This window comes from Corylus avellana, chromosome ca4 (genome assembly GCF_901000735.1).
Source record: "Corylus avellana chromosome ca4, CavTom2PMs-1.0".
NCBI lineage: Eukaryota > Viridiplantae > Streptophyta > Magnoliopsida > Fagales > Betulaceae > Corylus > Corylus avellana.
Window position 1 is genome coordinate 12120469 of NC_081544.1, and position 13243 is coordinate 12133711.

The 13243-nt window shown below is 32.3% G+C and overlaps 1 protein-coding gene across 1 annotated transcript; it reads left to right on the forward strand.

The window, feature by feature from the left end:
* The first annotated feature begins 3830 nt into the window (after positions 1-3830).
* Positions 3831-7863, forward strand: LOC132179056 (uncharacterized). Its single transcript, XM_059591681.1, has 4 exons — positions 3831-4096; positions 4239-4365; positions 7037-7205; positions 7457-7863. The coding sequence occupies exons 1-4, from the start codon at positions 3884-3886 to the stop codon at positions 7674-7676; spliced, it is 729 nt and encodes a 242-aa protein (XP_059447664.1). The 5' UTR covers positions 3831-3883; the 3' UTR covers positions 7677-7863.
* Positions 7864-13243: the final 5380 nt, after the last annotated feature.

Here is a 13243-nt window from a genome sequence, read left to right on the forward strand (position 1 = left end):
ATTCATAAACTATTAATTTAAAACTTCAATCTAAATATAGAAGTTTAATCAATGTAACATTTTGATGACATACCTCTCAAGCTCATAAAAAAATAACTAAGCATTTGATTTGAATTATTGAATGCTTGAAGTTATAAGAAGAAATCGTAAATCACAATTTGTTGAATTGTTTAACGGCTTCTGAAGAATGACAATCAACGAAGCAATTGTAAATCAATGTTTTAAAAATTAGGAAAAAAAAAAGTAAAATCATTCACTATGATTTACCAATATAATTTGCAATTAGCTTATTATCATATCAAAATTAACTCAAAGGTTCTTGAGATATGCTAAAAATCTATTTACTCCCTACAATCAAATTTTGTCCACTAATTTAATAGATATTCCAATACTCTAATACGTTAGAAACAATAAAATTGTAACATGTGTCATATTTAAGTCATGTCACACTAACCAAATCTATTAAGTCAGTAGACATTGTTTGACTGTAAAAAGTAAATTATTTTTCTGGTATACCTCAAGGACTTTTGAATTCATTTTGATACCGTAGAGAATTAATTGTAATTCAGGTAAACCATAAAAAATGATTTTACAATTTTTCCCTAAAATTCAAATACATTCCTAACTAAGTTTAAACCAGTCAGTTTTTTTAAAAATTAAACCCTTGTAATGTTGTAAGTTGTAGCTTGTTTAGGCATTCGGATTTTGTCAATTGGCCTTCTCACCAAACGTAGTGGTTTGTCAAATAGTTTGTTGGTATTTTTTTTTTCTTTCTAAGTTTCCCTAGTGTAGGCACGTTATGCTTTCTTTTTTTTTTTTTTCTAAGGCGCATTATGTGTAATCGATAGTTCAGAGGAATTAGTTAGACGGAGTGTGTTAGGTCATTTAAAACGTTTGTTTGGTAAACACAAAGCTTAAAATGGTGCCTTTTTTTTTTTTTTTACAAAAGATTAAAACATCGTCTTCAACGTTTGTCATCTTCAACCTCTGTCTAACCTAATTCTAAAATGCCTGAAAGTTGAAACAATGACAGAATGTAGCCTATAAATTTGTTCTCTTGAAAAATATTTGGTCATTGATGAATATCTGTAGGTGGGCAAACATGGCATCTGAGAAAATTTTATTGGGGGTACGGAGAATTTTTTGAAGGTGAGGGGGAGCATTTCACCCTCCTCGACCCCCTCCCTCCGCCCCTGATCCCAAGGAATAACTAAGACCCTCATCAGAGGGCAAATATTAAAAACCCAATTAAAAGGCAGTCGTAACTAACAATACTAAATAATAATAACTATAGCAAAAACTTAAAATTTCATAACACAACATAATATAATATAGCGCAAGCATATATAGTCATCAATTGTCTCGTTCTAGGACTAATCATGAAGTCAAATATCTTTTTTTTTTTTTTTGTTGAATCGGAAATATCATTAATCAAATAGATTCTTGCATGGCAAGTACACGTGGAACATTACATGTAGGAAAATCTGTAGTCCATAGAAATTCTGAGGACAGCGTTAAGGCATATTTGGCAAGAGAATGAGCCTCCACATTAGCTTGACGGTGAGCATGAGAAATTTTCCAGTCCATCAATGTAGACAACTGCTGTTTAGCTTCCTGCACCATAACTCCATAGCTACCAAGTTACAATCGAGCAGCTGATGTATGAGTCCACGGTCTCAGTAAGTATAGATAGTACTGACTTTTCCAATGAGCCAACCTCCCACCACTACATAAATTTATAATAATGGCTACATAGACATAATTGATAGAGTAAACACCGTAATCTTGGGAGTCATTTGAAAACGAATTAATTAGTTGTGGATGTATATGTATACACATACAAACACATCTAATTCATACTTCTATACATTATATAGCTCAGATATACCCATAAGCGTGTAGTCACTATTTTAGGTGAACACATGATCATAAGCATATCCAAGCAATAAAACGTATAGTACAAGTTATCACGTGCATTCTAGCTGTAACGCTATACATATGATCGGTTACATCTCCCACCACATATGCATATTGATATATTTAACATAAAAATCATCATAAAAACATCATACGCAAAACCATACGTCACAATATCCAAATGCTTCGTTACATCTCCTGCCACATATGCATACTATTATGTCTAGCTAAATCTCACCCAAAACAAATCATCATCATCATATGACATTATGCCATACTTGCTCATACTTCATCGTTATCATATACATAACTTTCATGCCATTCTACTTCTTCATCGGTACTTATTACCATAATTGTGCAATTCTACTTCTACATCGGTACCTGTAATGCCCCTGGATATTTAATACAAAACAATGATTAAATTATGTGCGCCGCCCACACACTTGTTTACTTTCGTAAACAAGTCCCAAGAAATCTAACTATAACTCACCAGAATAAATTAATAAGGGTAAAGTCGCGTCTTGCTCCGCCAATGCATTTTAATTAATGATGTAAAGAGGTATGATAAGACAAAAATGCCCCTATAAATTTTTCAATAAGACAAAAATATCCCTATAAATTAAAAAAAAATGATTTTTTTTTTAAAACGAAAAATTTTAATTTAAAAATAATATTTTTTTAAAACAAAAATTTTATTTTATTTTTAAAAACGGAAATTTTTATTTTTTAAAAAAACTATTTTTATTTTTTTTAGTTTTAAAAAACAAAAAATTTCATTTTATTAAGCGATTTTTTTTTTTTAAAAACGTAAATTTTTATTGAAATAAAATTATAAAACAAGAATAAAATAAAATAACGAAAATTTTCAATTTTTATATAAAAAAAAATCGAAATTTTTTTGTAATAAAATTGATTTTAAAAAAGAAAAAATTGGCCAAGTTTGGATTTGTTTTTTTTCTTTTGTTGGTTAGTTTTAGGTTTTTTCCAGAAGTTTTAGTATTTTTGTTTATATTTTACTAAGGGTAATTTTGTCATTGGGGGGAACATTGATAATTTTTGGTAGTTTGGGGGGGACATTGGCAATTGAGTGGTAGTTTGAGGGGGTTATGTAGACTTTTTCCAATTAATAAAAAATAATAAATTTAGGAGTTATGGTAGAAAATCCATGTCAACTATTGGTCATCGAATATTATTGGTCAACACCCAATGGTCTTTGATTTGGTCATCGTACGTTTAGTGTAGTCCTTGGTCAAACGTTCACACTAAGGTTAACATCAAATGTTCAGTGATCCCCTACTGAACATTCATCTAGAGGCAAAAATAAGGTTTGTTTGCTTGTTTTCTTGAAATAACAATGGTCTTTAAAACATTGCAAGTGATGTTGGTTTTATAAAATATTTACCAAAGATATCTATTTTCTTAATGGCTGGGATTGGGTTTTAAAGTTTTAGGGCATCACAACAACCCAGTACCATATTTGTGCAATTCTTCATTCTCATCTTCATCATTTAGTGCCATATCGTTCAGGTCATGTTCATGCTCATGCTATTAAATCTATGAACTCATATACTAATTATAACACATATCATAAAAGTCATGGATTAAGATGATTCAATAGACATCCTAACCTTCTGCATTATAAATCTATGACTTTTAAATCCTATGCTGACTCGAATAAAAGAAGGGTGAGTTAAATCTTGTGTTTTGTTAACATTTTTTTTTTTTTTTTGTTTCAAGTTGATGTGTTAACTTTTGAATGGTGGGCATAAAATTATTTATTTGTGCCAAGACCGCATTAAAGTTATTCTCTAACACAATTGGTAGTTTGAGAGTCTGAAGGAATAAGTGTAATTTTTTCATTATTTTTTATTTATTTCTGATTTGGGTCCTTGGCGGTGCATGTTAAGTAGATAGCACCTTCAACATCCAAAGAAACCCATCTTGTTGGTAACAAAACAAGGGCCCAATGAGTTTGTCACTCCTCCAGGGCTATTCTTCAGCAGAAGAAGAAGAACAAGTACAAGAACCCGAACATGCCCATCTCCAATACCCCAACTCTTCCGACGACGACGACGACGACGACGCCTACGCCGTCTCGGTCAACGACAAGTCGTTCGTCGACCTCCCACCACCCTCCTCTGGATCCGGTCTTCCATCGGCCCTCGACGTTTTCTCCGAAGTACTTTTTGGACTCCCCTTTCTTTGTTATTCTAGTTTCCCTTCACTTTCTTGGTAATCAAGCAGGGAATTGAGCGGTGAACGTTTTGGTTTTTCGGCCAATTTTTTTCTGACTTCGTTTGTTTTTCCTCTGGGCACCGAAGATTTCAGAGCCGCCGGCGTTTCTGAACAATAGCGTGGAAGAGTACGGTGTGAAGAGAGATGTGGATCAGCCGCAAGGAAGGCACGGTGGCCGGAGGAACAGAAAGGACAAGAAAGACTTACCTGCCGGTAATTTTGTTTCTAATGCAAAATTTTACGTTGCTCAAGCTGTTTCTATTTTTATTTTTATTTTGTTATTTTATGATTTAGAATTGAATTGATTATTGTTCTTTCATTTGGAAATAAAAGAAAAAAAGTAGAAAATGATGGATTAATAAGGAATTTGTAAAACATTCACTGATGTAAAACATTTTGGCTGAAAACATTTTTCGAAAAAATACTGATTTTTTGGTGTTTGATTTTTGTCCTTGAAAACATTTTTCACTATTTGGTTCACGTTGAAAATGTATTTAGGAAAACATTTTTTGCTGGTAGGGGTGGGCTTGGCAGGGGTTTGGTGCGGACGAGAGAGGAGGGGTGGTGTGTCATAGTGTGGATGTTCACGTAGAGGAGAGGGTTTGAAGGAGCTGAGAACGGAAAAGGTTTTACGCCTTAAGAAAATGTAAACCGTTTTATGGAAAATAAAGAAGTGCTTTCATCTTGTATTACCAAATAGCAAATTTTTCAGTACGGAAGGCAATTCTTTTTGGTAATACAGAGAGTAACACAATTGATTTCTTGGAAGATTTGCGTAAAAGTTTCCAAACATTCATCATCATTATCATAATCATCATTGGCACGTCTATATTGATCAAAAAGATTATTGACATTCGCTTGTTAAAATAAGTATATTCATTATTACTTTCCTATGCACAAGCATAAGAGTGGCTACGGAAGGCATACTGGAGTTTTGGTAATTTGAAAATAATAAGCCTTCATCTTAGAAATTTTAATATCATGTCTTTAGAGAATAAAAGTACCAATGTTTAATGCTAAAACCATAATTTGGAAAAGAACATAAACAACTTTGGATGGTGCTTATATCATCAAATTGTTATTTAAGATTTTATCTTTTTGAGTTGTTGCATTCTCGAAGAGTAAGGCAAGGAGGTGATGATAAAATTTGTTGGGTTCCTTCTAAAAGGAAATATTTTGAAGTTAAGCTTTACTATTAGGTTTTATCTACTCCGGTGAGTTTTCCTTTTCCGTGGAAGAATATTGGAAAGTTAAGGCTCCCTCGAGAGTGTCGTTTTTTGTGTGGACGCGACTTTAGGAAAATCTTCACTTTGGATAATTTATGAAAGCGAAATGCTATTGTGGTGAATTGGTGTTGTATGCATAAAAAAAGTGGGGAGTTTATTGATCACTTTCTTCTTCATTGTGAGGTGGCAACATAATTGTGGAGTGTGCTTTTCTAGTTGGTGTTGCATGGGTCATGCCTCGTAGGGTGACCGAGTTGTTGGTGAGTTGGAGGGGACAATTGGAACACCTTACTGGTTTGAAAATGGGGAGACTGGCTCGTTTGTGTTTCTTGTGGTGTATTGCGGAATGCAAAACGCTTTGTAGGTCGTGAGACTGAGATGTAGAGTTGAAGAAGATGATGTTCCAATACTTTTATACTTGGAGAGTAGCATGGAATATTTTGCCTGTTTTTTATTTTTTTGAGTTTTTGGAGTTTTGTTCTTCTTTCACTACACTTCAAAGGTTATTTCTGTATACTTCCTATGTACTAGAATTGCGCATGTATGCTCTTTTAATGAATTTGTATTACTTGCCAAAAAAAGATTCCCGCTCTTTTAGTGTATTTTTTAGAAAATATTTTTCACATTTTTCTCTGTTTGGTTTATTGAAAATTATTGATCAACAGAAAAGTTTTTCATGTTCAACAGAAAATTGTAACGGATTATGCTTGTTGAAACGTAAGCCATTTTCGGACCAAGTCTGTGTACCTTCTCATCTCCCTTCTTAATCTCTTACTTGTCTATGTTGTCGTTGTCACCTCCTCACTCCTTATCCCTTTCCCCCACGCACTTCTCCATGAAGCTGCCATCACCTCCCTCCCCCAATTCCATGTACCAAAATACAAGTTAATCAGTAACAAGGGGAAGAAAACAATACAAGAAATGGGGAAATCAAGCAACAATACCTGAGGTTTCCTAAAAATTATATAGATGTTACTTTCTATATTTGAAGACCGAAAACTGTAGTTGAATATACATTGACTTTGATAGAGATAACTCTAACTATGTAGTAAATTTTTGATAGAGATAATTATAAATTTGTGTTTTTTATTCATTTAGTTTTTAATTTTATATTTGAAAGTATTTCCATCATTTTACGTCTAAATATGCACATGATCGATATTCTGTTTGATTTAAAAATCTTGACTAATGGAGGGGTTTTTGTCAAAAACTGTTAGTTTAAGGAGGTTGAGTGTGACAGGTGGTAGTTGGTAGGGGCAACGTCTAAATGAGTAGTAGTTAAGGGTGGTTAAAGGTAATTAACCCTTATCATAATGATGAAACTTCTGCAGTTTCACATAAGAAGTGATAGAATTGATGGGAATCTTCCATATAGTGGATGTTCCTGATACTGATGCCTTCAGCTTCTGTGCACTAAAAGCTCTTATGCTAGAGGAAGCATGAAATTTATAGATATAAGTAGAATCTAACTGCTACGTTAGTTAGTATTTATGACTCATGCATATAATAATTCTATGAAGGCACTCATCAAAAAAATAATTCTATGAAGGATGTTGTGTTTTCTCTTTGTTTTAGGTTATCAACTCTTATCTCAACTTAATCGTAACTGTCTTTAATTCTAAGAAAATATTTTTGACTTGACCTTATACTGTCTATAGGTGCTGTAGTGGAGGCCAAAGCTCATCTAGTTGGAATCCATGAGCGAGTAAGAAGTGATATTGTGGGTAAACAACCTCCTGCATCATCAGTTTCAAGCACAACGCAAGGAGGCAAGCGTGTGGCAACTGCAACCAATCCTAATGCAGAGGATGCTGCAGAGCTACTGAGGTATACCTTGTTTTTTTTCTTAATATTGTAAGTCAGTGAACACGATCTTACTTTCTGCTGAGTGTTGACCATGGTACTTTCTTAACATTTATCTAACCCACTATATGTTGGTTCATAAAACCCTCTACCTCTCTGAGGACCAAAGCAAACCGTGTGTTGCATGTCGATCTCGTGTTTGAGGACTAGACATATCTGTGCTGCATTTTTCACAGTTGTACTCTGTCATAGCCCATGTGTTTCTGTTTTTGTAGGATGTGCCTGCAATGTGGAATTCCCAAGACTTTCTCCAATGCTCGAGGAATGGTGTGCCCGGTATGCAGCGATCGCCCTCCTGCCGACACCAGCAACGAGTCCAAGAAGAAGGGTTCCATGATAAAGGATAAGGAGAAGAATAAGAGGATGAAGGGCCAGTCATCTCATGCCACGTGGAAAAGCGAAACGGAGATGCAGCTTCGGCAGCAGTTTGATTAGCAGGGTTGAGCCGAGTATTCTTCAGAGTACCTGGAATGATGTAATGTACCATTTTTTTAAATCATGAAGAAACACTTATTATGTATGATCAATGAATGGAGTTGCTAACAGTTTGATTAGGTGCAGACCAGGTCCATCAGGGCATGTATGCGATGTACAATATATTTTAGCTTTTGTTTCAAGATGTCTTATGCTTTTTGCTTCCTTAGTTACTTGCTTTTATGCTTTGCACTTGCTGTTCTCTAATTTTAAGTGAGAAATTGCTTGGGTTTTTCTCCAAGACGATTGACGATTGTGAAGTCCATCATGCATGACAATTTGAAAAGCTTCAAAATTGGGAGGATGTGATTTCAATCAAAACCCTATATATATATATATGATTGAAGTGAGTGTTTTTATCATGTCGTCTTGAATCGGTGAGACTATTCGGAGATTAAAGATTTTTATAATCCTGGAATCTTCAAAGATATGTACGGTGAACTTGATGGTGTGTGAAAATCTCAAATTTTAAATAAAAAATGGAGGTTCAGACAACATATAAGTTGTTTGAACCAAAAAAAAAAAAAGGGTTATCAAACAAAAAACACCTTTTGTTTAACTAGAGGGTAGAGACTGCTATATTTTCCATTATATCGACGTCGCACTCTTCATTATCCGGTTGGCTTTGGTCCAAGTTCTATTCAGATTTTGTGAAAAAAAAACCTAATAATATATCAAACGAAAACAGTTTTTTGGTTTTTAAGAAGAAAAAACTGTTGTTGAAAATGTCATCTAATAACATGCTCTTAAGTTTTCCCGCACAATTAACACTTTAATTTGATGATCCTAGCTATGGAATTTTCATTTACACTCCCGAGCAATATGATGTTATTCTCCGTTCTTGTCCACTTACCTTAAAACAAAAATGGTAATGCAGAATGCAAAATTCATCAAATTTTAGAAATGGGGAAACTACATTTACTCCCCTCTAATTACCAACAAATTTGCAATTTTTTTTTTCTTTAATGTTTTAATTTTTGCAATGTTCACCCTAATCTACTATTGAGCCAATCTCACTGCAAGAACAATTCGACTTTGTTCTAATCGGGCAATTGCAGCATCACTCTCTCTCTCAGCTTGCTGTTGTATTTAGCCAATGAGGTGGCCGAGCTAAATCATTTCTTACAAATTTTTTTATTTTAAAAATGTCGATTCTCAAATTATAGAATTTAAGTTGTTTATTTACATCAAAAACCTTGAAAAATGTCATATATTAAAAATGTGGTATGTTAGAGCATTCACAATGGAGTAACCAAATTTTTATGCAAAATGGCTCATTAAAACTCACTTTATCTAGTTTAACTAATGAATTTTTAAAGGCCTCATACATCCGATTAGCTATATTTTTATCTATATCATTTAAATATTATTTTTTACTCTTTATTGATTCTATCTTTATTTCTTTCCTAAAATTTGTATTTCACTCTTTATTTTTTCAATGGTAATTCGTTTAACGCAATAATTTTTCAACGATTATTATTTTTCAAATAATCATTTTTGTAACTATAATATTTGTTGGAATATTTTATATTTTCTAAATTAGGTTTATTAATATTTTCCTTAATAAGTTATTTTTCTTTATGTTAGAATATTATTCTCCGTTATTATATTTCCTTGTAAGATTTATTTTATTCCTTAATTAGTTTAGGTCTACTTTAGGGTATCTTGATCACTACTCATTGTCTCTCTATAAATAGAGAGTTATATAATATTGTTTGATACAGTGAATATACAAGATGTAGCCTATACGTCTCTCTCCGCTTCCGCTCTCTTTTCTTTCTCTTTCATATTTTAATATTTTATATTCTATATATATTTCAACATGGTATCAAAGCCTATATATTTTAACATGGTATCAGAGCCACATTTCTTTTTCTGTGGCTTTCAATAAAAGTCTTATGACTCTGGTGTTTTCTAGCATTCTCTTATGACGAACTTCCAATTTTGTTGTGATCCACGGCTTTATTCATTGGCAAATCTTGGCACAATGCGGTTTGGCCCTTCATAGGTTCTTTTTTTTTTTTTTTTTTTTTTAACGGCTAGTTTCTGTTGTCTGGCCTCATTATCAGTTGTGGCTTGGCCCTTTATTGAATTCTTTTAGCTGCTTGTCTCCGTTCTCCGGTATTTTTTCGGCAGTCACTTTCAGCATTTCTCGTCTTTCTTGTTGGCGAACCCTAGCACAATCTGGTTTGGCCATTCACAGGATTAACGGCTAGTTTTTGTTCTTCGACCATCATTGTCAGTTGCGGCTTGGCCCTTAACCGAATTCTTGTAGCGGTTTGTCTCCACTCTCCGGTATTTCTCTGAACGTCACTTTCAGCCGTTCTCGTCAACATTGCCTTGATCCAACCATCAACTTTGGATGACTTTAATTTATTATCTTTTCCAAACTCAAGCTTATACCTCGAGTTTGAGGGGGGATGTTGGAATATTTTATATTTTCTAAATTAGGTTTATTAATATTTTCATTAATATGTTATTTATCTTTTTGTTAGAATATTATTCTCCGTTATTATATTTCATTGTAAGGTTTATTTTCTTCCTTAATTAGTTTAGGTCTACTTTAGGGTTTCTTGATCACTACTCATTGTCTCTCTATAAATAGAGAGTTATGTAATATTGTTTGATACAGTGAATATATAAGATGTAGCCCATGCGTCTCTCTCCGCTTCTGCTCTCTTTTCTTTCTCTTTCATATTTTAGTATTTTATATTCTATATATATTTCAACATTTTGAAATGGTTGTATTTTATATTTTTCAATGGTTATATTTTTTTAAATGTTGTATTTGCCTAAGTTAAGTATGAAAACCATATTCTCATAGCAATGTCAATCATATTTATGAAATATATTTTTATTAAAAATTGTGAAAGAATATTTTGATAATGATCCCTTGAAAAGTGGGAAAAATTTTGGGAAAAAGAGAAAATGGGTGAAAGAAACAATAAAAAAATAAAATTGCTCAATTGAAAAGTGCTGCTACATGTAATATATATATTTTTTTTATTGCTAATCCAATCACATATCCATTAATTTGCTTCTTTCTTTTTTTTTTAGCTAATCCAATGTGAGGTTTTTTTTACAAATCTGATTAGCCATTTTAGATAAAAGTACAATTTGTTCCATAAGGTTTTGGCTCTCTGTATTGTAAAAAAGTTTTGAGCAAAAAACTATCTTTTGGTTTTGAGAAAATTACAGTTTAGCCCCCTAAAGTTGACAGAGTTTTTCAATTCGAACACTAAAGTTTCAATTTTTGCATTCCACCCCCCAAAGTTTCAATTTTTTGCAATTTGACCAATTGTATCCAATGCTTCCCATATTGCCCCTAATTTTTATTTATTTTTTTTAATTTTTAAAAAAAATTTAAAAAAAAAATTCAGGGTGGCTCTTTGGCCATCTGGCAATTTTTGCTCCCCCAATTTTTTTTTTCTTCATTAAAATAATAAAAAATAATAATAAAAATTAGGGGCAATATGAGAATTTTGGGTTAATATTGGTCGAATTGAAAAAAATTGAAACTTTGTGAGGGTGGATTACAAAAATTGAAACTTTAGTATTTGAATTGAAAAACGCTGTCAACTTTGAGGGGGTAAACTGTAATTTTCCCTTTGGTTTTCTGAAGAACAAACGTCTCTACACAAGTGAATAAGAAACCTTTTGGGAGAGAAATTATTTCTAGCTACCTTAATAATATGCCACATTTTTAATAGGTAGCATTTTCCAAGTTGTTCAATGCCTAAAAAGGCCTTAATTCTGTAATTTGAAAATTTACAATTTCTTTGAAATTGTAGAGAATCTTGATCTAGCCGAGCCACCCCTGTTCCGGCCTCCTCTTTCTTCTTCTTCTTTTAAATTTTTTTTATTTCTTTTAATTTTAATTTTGATTTTTAGTTTTTATTTATTTATTTATTAGAAGTATTTTTAGTTTGTGGGTAGTATGTACACTTTTCCCTAAAAATAAATGTTACTTATATTATGATCCTATCACTAAATATCTTTCATTCTCAAGGAACACATAACATGATTATATCCACTAGTTAGTTAGTTAGTTACTCTTACGTGATACTTCCGTCTAAGTGTTTAAGCGCTATAAAACTTGTTACGGGAATTAAGAGAGGATCAGAATTTGTATTCAAGTTAAATTTTTAGTTAATAAGGATTAATGACAGTTTTATTAGGTTTTTCATAGTTGGGTATTTTCTATCGAGAATTGCTATATGGTACATACCATATTTTTATTCCATAAATATTCTACAATGGCAATGCTAATACGACATTTTCAACTAATCATTCAATGTTTTTTTTTTTTTTTTTTTTTCAAAAATAAAAGATTAATTCAATAGTTGGTTGAGACTGTCATGTTAACATTGTGAGATAGAGATAAAAGAGATATGCTATACATCCTCCCCCGGTTCTTCTCTTATCTTCCCACTTTTCAAAATCATCATTAGATTTGTATGGCCCATCATGTGTAGAACCCACACGACTCCAGAGTTTCAATATTGAATTTAAAAAGTGAGAGGATAGGAGAAGAAATAAAACATTTTATTGGATAAAATGTAGTATCTAGAATATGCTTTTCTATCTTATCTTATTGTAAGTGTTGTGACACTTCGACGTTATTAATAATTAATAAGAAAAATGATAGAATTTATTCTTTTTCAACTAATTTTTAACCATATTCATAGTGAATGGATAAATTTATCATTGAATTTGTGTAGGGTCCACATGAATTTATAAATCTAATAACTGATCTATTAAATTTGTAGAAAAAAGAAAAAAGAAATGGTTGAAAGATAGTTTAAAGATGGTTGTGTAACATGTCTCGTAAAATAATGAAAGAAGTTCTAAAGATGAGTTTGACGGAGGTCTAGATTCCCATAAACCTATCTAATATATCCCGTTACCAAAATAATTTGGTAACAAACTTTGCATCCTCTTTTTTTTTTTTGTTTTTTTGACATGTCCACATAAGAGGGTGGGTTCAAATTAATGACCTCTGCTTAATAAGGCGTGATCTCTAATTGATTAAGCTAATATCAATTAGGTTGCTAATATCTTTCATTATAACACATCCACCTAGACGTTTTTGTACTCTTAGTTTTTAAACTCAAATTGGCTTCTTTGAGTTCAGGAAGGGGTGTCAATTGTACCTATACTTTGCCTACGGTACGTCTATTACATTCTACTTTACCACATCTCCTACACCTCATAATTAATATCATCATTTTATTGTCTTAAAAAAAAAAAAAAAAATTATGTTTCCCTCTCTCTTTTACTTTCTATTTTTTCGGCTACTTTTATCAAGATTCGTCAAATCTTAACACGTGCTTTTGGCTTTCATGTATTTGCAGAAGATTAATGCTACGTACTATTCCCGTATCTCCTTCTCATCCTTCTAAGTTGGAATAATTACATTTTGTTGTTGAACTAACATAAAATTATGAGTAATCATATAAGTAGGACTAGAGTCATCTTAGAGCCATTCCAAATGTGACGTGGCATTTAAAATCACAAACAAATCAAAA